Source organism: Cygnus atratus, chromosome 14 (assembly GCF_013377495.2).
Source record: "Cygnus atratus isolate AKBS03 ecotype Queensland, Australia chromosome 14, CAtr_DNAZoo_HiC_assembly, whole genome shotgun sequence".
In the NCBI taxonomy this organism is placed as follows: domain Eukaryota; kingdom Metazoa; phylum Chordata; class Aves; order Anseriformes; family Anatidae; genus Cygnus; species Cygnus atratus.
Genome location: NC_066375.1, coordinates 8,842,718 through 8,855,494, shown reverse-complemented (window position 1 = coordinate 8,855,494; position 12,777 = coordinate 8,842,718). Strand labels below are relative to the sequence as shown.

Below are 12,777 nucleotides of genomic sequence, written 5' to 3'. Positions count from 1 at the left end.
ATGCTGCAGCAGGTCCCGTGAACGTTAATATCCCTCATGCTGGTCATGAAAGACTAAGTAGACAACTCTCTAACGTTTTTGTTGAAATACAGGCTTTTTCATGTGTTTGCTAGCTATTGCAAATTTTCCATCGTTGTGGGAAGGAGACGATAAAGAAAAAGCAGTTGAGTGATTTCCTTTTGATGTTTTATATTAAGTCCAGCTATATGAAGCTCCAGCTTCTTGAAAATCACTGCATTGTAACTTAGTCTTTGCAATACAAAAAATGTAATTGAGCTTCAAAGTCTTTTGAAATAGCTTTTAACTGTGAACTTCAAAACCCTTGGTTGATTAGGAGCAGTCAGGAGTTTGGTACATGTTCGTTCTGAGGTACTTAACACTAAATACCTCAGACATTTTATATTTTCCTTTAAAACGGATCAGCAAAGCAGATTTATTATGCTGAAGTGGTGTGGCTCGCTTCATTATCTAGCATGTGTGGTGAGTTGGCAGTAGCTATAGAGAAGACAACAACGCTGTGACTTGAGCTGGGCAAAAGGTCTGAGTGGGTTGTACGTGGACCGGAGGCGCGTGTCCTCGTTCCTCTTGCTGTGAGAGGGCTGCAGTCAGCAGCTCTGAGCCAGTTATTCACAGGAAGGGGCAGTCAGCTGTTCTGGTGGTTCGGTGCACAGTCAGGTACTTCGTACTTCAAGTAAAATAGATGATCAGATGGTAGCGTGTCACTGCTGAGTCTGGGCTTTCCCTCTTCTCCTTTGAGATGGCTAATGCCGTGTGAATTAACCCTACCTTTGTTGTGGTTTATTGGTGAACATCCTTTTGTTATCAAACTACAGATGACACGAACTAATAACAAACTGCGTTTTTGTCTTGTCCAGGTGGTGGAAGTATATGGTCTCCTGGCTCTGGGAATGTCTTTGTGGAACCAGCTGGTGGTCCCGGTTCTTTTCATGGTGTTTTGGCTCGTCTTGTTTGCTCTTCAGATCTATTCCTATTTCAGTACACGGGACCAGCCTGCCTCGAGAGAGAGGCTCCTCTTCCTCTTCTTGACAAGGTAACTTACTAGTCTGCAAATAATTTTTAGGTTTTGACTATGTTCTGAAATGTGTGCTCTTTTAGAGACTAAATAGGTAGATCAGCTTTTATTGAATTTGGGTGCCAGGCAAATACCTGTCCTTATCTCAGCAACCATGTGTGCAAACCCTGTTAAGCTACATGGATTCCATTCAGTTCAACTGTGGGGAGTTCCCAAAGAAAGCAAAACATTTCTTTGATGAGGGAATAGCTGTAATTAGAGCTTTGGTCCAGAAGTTTGTTTTCAGTATACGAATCGTTTTTAAGTTTGAGATATCTCAGCTGAAGTTATTTAGTTCAGTACCTTATTTGTGGTTGTTCTTTTCTGATCCCTGTATGTCTTGCTTCTTCATTCTGTTGTGGGACGTGTTCTCGAGTTCATCCAGTCAGCTGAAGTAACCAACTCCTAAAGTAACTTTTGAGCCCAGTGGTTAATCTGGCAAAGGCATAAATCTCTTAAAAATATCAATTTGCTAAAAGCCTGGTAAAAACTGGCTATAGGGAGAGAGGCGTGTGTCAGTGCTATCACTGAGAGAAAGGCAGCATTTGAGGGATTCTGGCCGGGCTGTACGTGCCTGTGCTGACTCTCGTCTAACTTTTATGATTACCGCATACAAAACGGAGGGGGCATGTAGGGCAGAGAGGAACTGGGTATATTGCAGGAGAAGGTGGGTGAGGCAAATTACATTGTGTAATACTGGGATGGGGAGAAAAGGGATGTTGTCTGAACACGCAGGTAACAGGACATATCCCTTAGAGGCCATACCTCATTAGTTCTGCTGTTTGGGTAGCAACTTGCTTGAGTAACTTACTCATCACTACAGTTTTCCAATCAGGCTTTCCAGCTGCTTAATTTTGCCTGCCTTTGTGCGTGCATATATGATGTCATAGTGTTAAGCTCTCAAAATTCATTGTCATTAAGGAGAAAAGCCAGAGATCTTACTGCGTGTGCTATTAAAATTGCTTACATTGTCATACTGCATTATGTAAAAGCACCAACTGTGTTATCTGATTGTCAGCTGAACTAAGGGTGTCTGAAGTTTGTTCCTCTTGTTCATCTCTGCTGCAATTTTAATTTTGCTGCAACAGAGCACTGCATTTAGCAGTTAGCAGAGGTGAGGCAAGCTATCCTTTTCCTAGTAACTAAGTTTATTCCTGTGCCAAAATCGTTAGACTTCTCTTATTTATGGCAAAACAGGAAGCCTGCCTTGCAGACTTGTGTTAGCTTGTTCCATGAGTGAGTAAGTACAGGTTGATCTCTGAAGTTCTACCTGCAATTGCAAAAACACAGAAAAACTGTGAAAATGGTCTTTGTGTTTGTTCTGTCACAGTAGAAAAAAAAAAATCCAAGTGTAGTCACCTTAAAAACACAAACTGGGGTAGTACCACTGACAGCCTCTCACTCCTCAGGAGGGAGCTGAAATACCAGGTCACGACAGTTCATGAAAATTCCCAGTTCAGCCACAACAGCCACCGTAGTGCTGGCTGCTCACCAAAATGGAACAGACATCCTCTTCCATGAAAGTGAGTGACTTCTGCACCTGTGCCCTTTGAGTGTACTGACAACTTAAAATAGTGTAGCTGGAGTTCAGGTGAGAGCAGTTGGAGTGTGCTTTGTAGCAGTGTCAGATATTGACAAGAACACCGGAGTGGCTGTACTGGGTCAGCCCAAATACTGATCTAGCCCAGGATCCAGTTTCCAGCAGTGGTCACAACTGAGTGCCTGGAAAGACACCCACCCATAACTCAACAAACTGGACACTTCCTAGGACTCTTCCAATCCCACATGCGGCTTCAGAAGTAAAGCTGCAGTAGCTGAGTATGGTTAATAACTGTTCAGTAATCCTCAAAAGACTTCTCTTCCATCAGTTGTTGCTGTCTGCCTGTGAACCCATGTGTGCTTGTGTTGTTTGAAAGAACCTACACAAGTAGTTTCACAGCTCAGCTTGGTCTGTATAACGAAAACAACATTTTCGTTGTTTGAATCCATATAGTCTCATTCAGTGCACCCCAATTCTTGTATTGGGGAAAGAAAAGAGCAAATGGTTCTTAGCTTTTCTGTAAAAATGGGAGAGGCAACAGGTCTGTTCTTTACAGACTGGAGGGCTCTTGCTTGCTGATTTGCTGTTTAAAAACTGTTCTGTACATTTATTGTCCTTATTGTTCCTCTCAAAATCTCTTCCTTGAGTATGTAACTGCTGTGATTTTTGAGATATGTTGAAGAGTTCAGCTCTTCAGGACAATTTGTAAACTTGTGTTCGAGATGTAAATATAACACTCAGAGCTCTTCAGGAGTCTCTTGGAGCTCTTAGGCTCCTCTGGGACCCTTGCATGGTGGCAGATCATCAGGAAAAAAGTTTAAGAAGAATCCTATAATAACTGACAAGGAAAGAAAGGTTGGACATCAGTTGGAAGGCCAAGATAACTTATTTTGAATTAGAGTTCCTCAAAGATTCTACAGAAATAGCTTATTTAAATACTATATTTCTTGCTACCTTGACTGGCAGGAACATTTGAAAGCTTTATCAGCCCTGCTCAGGTTAGTAAATAGGCTGAATTTGAAGGTTTACTGGAAACACTGCCAATAGTATACATAAACACTTCAGAATTTAGTTGTGAATTGCTTTCAAAGGAGTTTTCCTGCTCAGGTAGTCATTAGAAGAGACAAAGTAAATATCTCTTGGTTGTGCTTTGTTTGTTTTTGAAGGATATGCTTCCTCAAAACACTTGTCTTTTCAGACTGCTAGCCTGGTGCACTCTTAGTTGGTTAATTAGCGTGACACATTTTTGACCACTACCATTTCTCTCATAAAAGACTACTGTCCTGTTAGACAAGCTAAGATTTTTTTTTTAAGGAATGGAGATGCCAGTGTATTACGTTGGATTATGTATCTGAGGATTTTCAGCTGTTTAATCCCTGGCTGACAGCTAGTTCTTTACAGAGTGTTGGCACACGTGTTACGTTGTGCTGTGCTCCCCTTGTGCTGGCAGCCTTGTTCCTCAGGTGCCCAAGGCATCCGAGGCTTAGGCTGCTCCGAATAATGCAGTGCCAGGATCAGCACAAGAGCAGTCCTAAGGTAAGGGAGCTGTAGTAACTCAGCTATTCTCAGTGTCATCAATGTATTCTGAAGTCTCAATCTTTTGATACTTTCCAGCTGTAGAAAAAGAAAGGAAAAACCCAGCTGAGGGAGAACATTCTTCATTGTTTTGCTTCTGACTCAGCTTTTTGAAAGACAGGTGTTGCCTACCTCAACTTGATGGGAACGCTACCAAAAAAAATCCAGTCTTCTAACAGTGTTTATCAGTTTGACATTTGTTTTCACTATTGCAGGTCTGTGTGGAAAGTGCCTTAGTGAATCCATCTGCTTTAACTCTGTGGTTCTGGTAGCTGGCTGAAATTTCAGCAAATAACCCAAGTGCATTCTGGCTGTGAAAACCGTATGCAGGCAGGACAGTGCCACCGTGTGGCACAGCAGCGGAGAAGGACAGGAGGGAACAGGGGAAGACCACACTGCATGGCCACAGCTCCAGCCTGAAGGCATTACTAGCTGTGGAGCTGTGCTGTAGTTTTGGCTTAAAAAGAAGTGTTAAAACACAAAGAAAACAAACAAAAAAAACTAAGAGGAGGGTTCCATGGTGGCGTAGAGGTTTTAACTCTCATTAAGCCAGTCTAATTGTGCTTTAAAACCAGCTTGCATCATTAACAGGACAAGGGGAGAGTTCCTTACATTGCTTTTGATTAATGGTTCTTTTCTTTTTGCCTCTTTCCCTCTTTCTCCTCCCAGTATTGCAGAATGTTGTAGCACTCCATACTCGTTGCTGGGCTTGGTCTTCACAGTCTCCTTCGTTGCTCTGGGAGTTTTGACTCTCTGCAAGTTTTACTTGCAGGGTTACCGAGCATTCATGAATGACCCTGCTATGAACAGGTAAGTGCCTCGTTGCGTCTAGGGTCTAAACGGACAAAAAAGTATTTATACAGAAATGATACAGCTTGTATTTATTCTTTTTTTTTTAACTTATGAACTCATGGGTATCCTTGACAGGCTTTTTGTATGTCAGTCTGCACGTGCATTGGAAGGATACAAGGTGAAATGCAGCTTGTCACAGAATTTCTTGGGAGATGGTTAGTTTTTGTGAGAAGTGCAGGGCTGTTATTTGGGATTTAAAATTACAGAGTTTAATGAAGGTACTAAGGACAATCAATGTGAGTCACTGGAAAATTGTCACTTGCTTGGATAATATAAACACTTCACATTCACACTTCCTCATTTACCCTGTAGTCATGTGTGAAACATGACTAATCTTAGAGTCTTAAAACACAACATTGTATGGATCACCTATAAGGAACTATGAGAAATAACCAGAATATAGGAGCCGATTCTTTCCTAATGCTCATCTCAACTTTTCTAATATGGGGTTGGGATCCTGTGTATGTTTTTTAGTTATTCCAGCCGGTACCTAAGGGCCAAAGTTCAAACCATATGCAAAAGAACATTTTACATTTTGGATTCCAAAATGTAGAAGTGAGAATGGGTATGAACTGGGTTTGCTTAAGAGTAACCTACATAAAAGCCTCCTCTGGGGAAGTGCGTGGTTCCAGGTGCTCTGTACTGTGGTCGCTTTGAGTAGTGGTGCTGAAATGCGCTGTCTGGAGGCATGAAATGCAGTCTGGTTTTTCCTAACCAAAAAGAAGTGAAACAGACAGCTGCGTTTGGAGAAATTCAGTGTTTCCTTCTGTATTCAACATAGGCACAGAGAGAATAAACTGGAAAATGAACAAACTGCTAATTTTCCTAAAGCTTGGGGGTTGGTGGGGACGTGAGTTGAGGATGTTTCCCCAGGATCAAAGGGCAGACAGGAGTGTGGTGATAGGGAAACATACCAGGTAGAGAGGGGCTTCATTGTAATCTAGGAAAGAGGCTGGCTGTACCCAGCTGTAGACTTAGCAGTGCTGCTACAGACTTGCGTAGGCAGCACTGAGGCTGCAGGTTCCTGCTCTGAGACTGCCTCTGGGACAGTGCAGTACTGGGGGAACTCTGTCAAGGAGTGGTGTCTGCTCGGATGGGTATAACCTACACACTGCTGATTCAGGAGCAAGCTTCTGAAATTTGGTAGTTCCTAAGCCCCAGCACTTCAGTGTTTCTGAAAACATTCCTATCTGGTTAAAGCTTTAATGGTTACATCACTAAAAGTCAAAAACAGTGGCAATGCAGAGTTATGGCAGAAACAGCTTATTTCCTGGCATTTCTGGATATGTTTTTGAACCAACAATGACACACAGAAAAATGCTTTTCTTTTTCTCTCTTCTTTGTTGATCTGCAGGGGAATGACTGAAGGAGTCACACTCCTGATCCTGGCTGTGCAAACGGGTTTGATTGAGCTCCAAGTTGTGCATCGGGCATTCCTGCTCAGTATTATTCTTTTCATTGTGGTGGCATCCATCCTTCAGTCTATGCTGGAAATTGCCGATCCCATTGTCTTGGCATTGGGAGCCTCAAGAGACAAGTAAGAGACTGGTTTCCTAAACTGAAAGTTATTCAGTGCCGTTTTAGGAAGCGGTAAACTGGTAGTTAATAGCCTGATTCGGATTTTAGTAGCTTGTAAAGCTATCACATCTTATCTTTGTAGATCTCTAGTTAATTCTGTAGTTTTTCCTCTTGCCATCCTGCTCCCTCTAGTGCGCACAGCAATGCTTTTCAGCATGTTGTATGCTGCCAAATGAGGGTGACTTGGGTCACCTGCTCCTGCTCAAGAGTGTGTCCATCCAGCCTGTGCAAGACCATGCTGATCTGCAGCTGCTGGCTGCCTACTCTTGAGTACTGCACTGCGTGGTGGTTACTCCCCCTGTGGGTCTCAGTTAAGCAAATCCAGGACTTCAGTGCCTGTGCTTGCCCCGCCACGCTCTATTGCGTGGATTTGCAGAATCTGCAGGTTTTGCTTAACCTCTTCTGCAGTTGGGTAGGATTCCCCCTCATGCAGTGGTCTTGAACAGCTATTGAAGATGGGATGTATTATCGAGGAGTGACCTTAGATATTGGGAAACCCATTTTTTGTGACACTGATCCCAAAATGATAGAGTTTGCTGGCAAGAAATAAGAGGCGGAAGACTTGTATGAGTGTACCAGATGTTTTGATCACGTGGGGTGGTTGTTAAGTTTAATTTGTGTTTCAAAGAGCTTTATTGGTATCTGGTTTTCTTGTATTAATCTGTTTGCATCTTTGTTAATTGCTTGTGTTTTTTCCCCTTTCTGTAGCCTGTAAGTGAGGAAATAAAAGGAGGTTTATTTATGTGCAGAGAGTTTGTTTGGCTTAGAGGCTACTTGTACCCAGTGTCCTGCAACAATGTTAACTTTAAATATACTGACAGAGGGAAGAGGAGTAGAGCCAGGATATGACCATCTGCCCAGCTTAAACAAGCAGCCTGTGGTGATAGCAATTTTTAACTCTCTTCTGCCAAATTTTTCAGGCAGTTCTAAATTAACTAGGATCAGGATAAATTCCACTTCAGCTCTCCCATTCTCCCTCGCCCACAGAGAATTGCAAACCTTACAGTAGCATTCTGATGTTTCTTCAGATTGTATTAAATTACTCAGTTTCTGCTGCTGTCCCCCCAGTACTTTCACTTTCTCTGTACCCCATTGCCAGAGCTAAATGAAGTTAAAATACAACCTGAAGAACATATAAGAGTAGTATAGTAATTCTTGGAGATGCTCTGAAAGCTTTTGCAAAGGGGTGAGTGTAAGAGATTGATGGCGTGTTTAGGTTGGGAGGGAGATTAGGAAGAAGTAAGTGATAGAGGAGCAGAGGAAGAAGTGGCAGAGATAAATGTTCAAGTCCCACTAGATTCTTTTCTTGTGATCTCCAAATTGGGGAATATACTTCCAAAGGCAGGAGGGCTAAGTCTGGCGATGAAAGGAAATACCTTTGCCCCATGTATGTTAGCAAAAAGATGTAGAATCGTTGTAATAAATATATAATCTAGAAGAACCCCATTTATATAGGAAAGTGTATAAACAGTTACGTGCATATTTAATAGTTTCCTTTAGTTTAATGGACTTTTATCTGAGACATCCAGTGTCTTAGGTACTTAATTTGTCTAACCTCTATCTTGACCAATTATAACAACTACTGTATATTTGCCCATAATCTTTGTATTTGTGTTGAAAACAGCAGAGGTCAGATGTGAGGGAATTTTTCAGAGCATATATGCTCTAGACATGCATGCTGGGGATGAGTTTGTGCCCAAGTAAAACAAAAACTCCTTTCAAAAAGTTAAAGCCTTCAGCAAAGATCTAACATGCCTATGTCCAACAGTGAACCTCTTCTTATTCTGACACTCACATCTGACTTAAAAAAATAAAAACGTGTTGTGTTGTTTGCAGGAGTCTGTGGAAGCACTTCCGAGCAGTCAGCCTCTGTTTGTTCTTACTTGTGTTCCCCGCGTACATGGCCTACATGATTTGTCAATTTTTCCACATGGATTTCTGGCTGTTGATCATTATCTCCAGCAGTATTCTAACCTCTCTTCAGGTAAGAACATTAGCCCTGTAGTGACTGTGAATCCCTGCTTTAACTGTGATCTGTTTCTCGAGAAGGGGGTGAATACGTGATCAGAATAGAACGAGGATGACAAAAGGGCAGAAGGACAAGATATGATGTAAAATTTCCTTGTATCTGTGGCTAAGGAGCTCCTAAGGGTGGGCTGAGGGCATAGGTGAATGGAAGTTTATTTCAAATTGTAAAGCTAGGAGGCTTTTGAGGGCTTAAGTACCACAGTAAAAAAAAAGTCTAGCTATGGTTATTTGGAAGTAACTTGATGCTCAAAACATAGAAGTGTAAACACAGGAAATGTTTTGCACTATGAGTGTTTGTTATAACTTTATTATAATTAATTTCTAATTCCCTCCCCTCATGGTGCTTAGCACTTTGGTTTAATCAACTCAACTATGTTTTCAACTCAGGAAAGTACTTGGAATAGGAAGCACTTTTGAAAAAGCTCAAATGCTTTGTGATAAGAAGTGACTTTTATTTGTCTTGAGGTTCAGCAACAGTTTTGCAGCTTTGGGGCTTGCCTGCCTCTGTCTGATTTAGAAGCATGATATATACAGAGCTTTATGGACAGTGCTGAACAACTTCAGCTCCAATTCAGAACTGCATGTTAAGCTAATGGTCTTGTGTTGTGTTACAGGTGCTTGGGACGCTCTTCATTTATGTTTTGTTTATGGTGGAAGAGTTCAGAAAAGAACCAGTAGAAAATATGGATGACGTGATTTATTACGTAAATGGCACGTACCGGCTGCTGGAATTCCTTGTCGCTCTCTGTGTGGTGGCATACGGTGTCTCAGAAACTGTCTTTGGCGAATGGACTGTGATGGGCTCTGTGATCATCTTCATTCACTCCTATTACAACGTGTGGTTGCGGGCCCAGCTGGGGTGGAAAAGTTTTCTTCTTCGCAGAGATGCAGTGAACAAGATCAAATCACTGCCCATTGCCACAAAAGAGCAGCTGGAGCAACACAATGATATCTGTGCCATCTGCTACCAGGTAGGAATAGAAATGTCAAAAGATTGACTTGAATTTAAATAGCTCCGGACTGTCTGTCAAGCTCAATCTGCATCTAGTAAAATAAGTTACTTGAATTATGTTTAATGAGTAACATTTGTGCTTAATAAGTTATTTGAATTACCCATTTTTCTGCTTTATGTAAATTGATTTAGAGTGCTGGCATTGATTTTTTTTTTTTTTTTTAATGTATAAAAACTATTTGGGTATGTTCAATCTTTAATTTTTCTCTCCAGTTGTACGCAACAAACCGCCCTTGACTTTCTTCAAAACTTTTTGTGTTCGGGTTGAGCTGGTATCAATAGCAATAGCAAGTGTGCCCTTTCTTCATTAGTGGATGATTCTGAAAGACAATGCGTACTCAGTAGCCGATCTGTTATTCATCCTTAGAAGCAGCTCAGTCTCCGCAGGCACTGCTACTTCCACTCGTGTACAATGTCAGTTTTATAACAGAAACCTAATTATCAAAAGGTTAAGGGTCTATCTAACATAAGACAGCAGAAGGAAGGACCTTAGAAATTAATGCTGAAAGTAATATCTTTATCACACCTCCAGCTTCAAAGTCTCTTTCTCTTGGATAGAAATTGTAGTTACGTTATGACAAAGAAAGAACCACCCTAGGATTAATAGGGTACAATTGGATTGACTCCAAACTTGATGCAAATTCTTTGAGGAGTAAAACTGCTATTGCCAGAATGAATGGCAGTGTTTAAAACACCAGACAGGTAATATATGTGTCTCATCTGAGAGAAGGTGTTATTTAATTTCTTACTTGCTTGGTACATGTTATACCTGCAAGCGTGCTGTTTTTGACTTGCACAATTTTCCTAAGCCAACTAATCCTGCAACACTCATTCTACAAAACCTTTTCATTTAAGTGTAGTAATATCTTGTAAACAAGACTTTAGCCTAATTGCTAATTCCTGTAGTATAAACAGTCAGCCGTGGCCTGTATTTGGTGTGTGTGTACTTGAATGTGGAGGCTTGTAAGTACAAAGGAAGAAACGTTCCTCCTACTTGCCTGTGGACTGCTTCTGCCAGCTCTGTGGCTACTGCTCCCATTAGGTGAGGCAAGGCAGATACAGGGTGAGAGGAGAGAAATGGGACTGCAAATAATATGATCTGTCTTCTTTGTGTGTCTTTCAGGATATGAAAACTGCTGTAATCACACCATGTAGCCATTTTTTTCATGCGGGCTGTCTTAAGAAATGGCTGTATGTGCAAGAAACCTGCCCTCTGTGCCACTGCCAACTTAAGAGCCCTTCACAGCTACCAGGACTGGGACCGGAGCCAGTTCAACAGCCAAATCCTGGTGCAGAGCAAAATACCAGACCTGGAGATGCAGCCGAGCCCCCTGGTGTTGAACACGACAATGGGCCAAACACAGACAACAACCCTAGCCAGAGCAGCGGACAGGTTGCTGACGGACAGGACAGCCTGGAGGCCTCTGCTGAGACTGAGGGGTCCCGGGGCATGGACAGGGGCACAAGCCCGTGCGAGGCCAGCCAGGGAGCAGCCTGTGCTGCAGAACTAATGGCAGCCCCAGAGAGGTGCCCTGCTCGAGACCCGAGGGTTAGCATCCAGCTCTGAGGTGACAGAGGACGACGCAGGAACAAACACATTTCAGAGATTCAAGTTTGACTCAGAAGAAAACCTGTCCTTCCGCATCTGTGAAAGAAGTTTAGGTGTTAATGCTGGTCAAAATGTAATATCCCGTGCTGATTTTTGTGGGCTGCTTGGTAGCGGTAATTCCAGTGAGATGTAGTAAAAAATGACTCCAGAAGCTCTCTGAACTGTGGGCATAGGAAGGATGTCTGGAAATAAATTGAAGTGGAAGAGTGTTTTCAACATGTAGGTGAGGGATGAGAAGAACGGGAGATCTGTGAGAGGTGGTAGGCAGATGGACAAAACGCTAGCTTTTGTTTTGGCCAGGAGGAGGGCATCGAATACAGCCATGTCCCAGGGTACCAGAGAGGTGTTAAATGCAGTGACTTGCTAGTCTCTGACCGAGGTGCAGCTTTGGTTTCTGACAATTTTTTATGGCACGTAAGCAAAAAATCAAAGATACAACATCAGTGATTGTACTAGAAGATGGAAGCACTCTTAATACGTCATGTGTATGCTTTGGGTGTTCTTGGTGGGGCAATTGCATTTGAATTCATGTAATCTATAGTGACTCTTGACTTTTATGACGGAGTCTTCAATATTTTGATGTATATGAAACTTTTGCTAATAATGGCACAGTCTGGGCTGCATGAAGTAAACTAAAGCTCTAATGAACACTTTGGCCTCTGCCACCACGTGCAGGAGGAAAGTGGGATGAGTTTTAGGGCACAGAGAGAAGCCTCGCAGTACTGTGCTGTGTAATGTTTAATTCTTGCAGCTGAATTAAAACAGTATTAAACTCTGGCGATATTTGCACTTTGGGAATGAGTACATTATTGTGTATGATCAGACTCCGCAAATGCCACTTTTAAAGTTGTTAATAGGTTTGCACCTTTTTTCTTTGACAAGGACATGTCCATACATACAATAAATTTTTACATTCATCATGGCTTCAAGTAGAACTAGGGACTAGGGTGGGGAAATAGGTGGGAGTAGGGGGGCAGGCAATTTTTTTATGTGAATTTTGATATGAAGAGAAATTAGTCACTTATTTATACGATAGGCTTGACTCAAGTGTTTTTCAAAGTCGGTATTCCTAATGTGAAATGTGATACTATTTTATTTTTAGTAGTAACTTTGGATGTAGACTGACAGACATAGCTGAATGTCTTAATAAATTACATTTGAAGATTTTTACACCTGGTTATGTGATTCTTGTACTGAAATTCCAAGGATTAAGAATGTGTTGAGAGGCTCTTATGCAATAGTAGCACTCTACTCCCCTTGGAGATCAGTGGACCTTCTGATGCTCGCTCTCTCCCATATTTCCATTGCATTGCTGTGTGTTGTGGTGGCACCTCCTGGTCGGAGACAGGTCTGGTCTTTAACGCCTGTCCTTGCCACCAGATATTGACTGGTAGAGACCAGTAGAAGAATGCTAAGGCACGTTTGCTCCTGGAAGTCATGCAGGCTGCCTGCTGTGACTGAGCCCCATGCAAAACCCGACAGGATGGAGTATCAGTTGCTTTATCGTGTAA

General features: G+C 42.1%; 1 protein-coding gene across 1 annotated transcript in view; it reads left to right on the top strand.

Annotated features, from left to right (window-relative positions):
* RNF145 (ring finger protein 145) overlaps nucleotides 1-12,055 on the top strand; it is a 44,317-nt gene extending 32,262 nt beyond the window's left edge. The window contains exons 6-11 of the mRNA XM_035559783.2: nucleotides 876-1,051; nucleotides 4,857-4,997; nucleotides 6,394-6,576; nucleotides 8,454-8,601; nucleotides 9,260-9,616; nucleotides 10,781-12,055. Of these exons, the coding sequence (XP_035415676.1) occupies nucleotides 876-1,051; nucleotides 4,857-4,997; nucleotides 6,394-6,576; nucleotides 8,454-8,601; nucleotides 9,260-9,616; nucleotides 10,781-11,224 (1,449 nt within the window). The 3' untranslated portion in view covers nucleotides 11,225-12,055. The remainder of the gene's footprint in view (nucleotides 1-875; nucleotides 1,052-4,856; nucleotides 4,998-6,393; nucleotides 6,577-8,453; nucleotides 8,602-9,259; nucleotides 9,617-10,780) is intronic.
* Nucleotides 12,056-12,777: the final 722 nt, after the last annotated feature.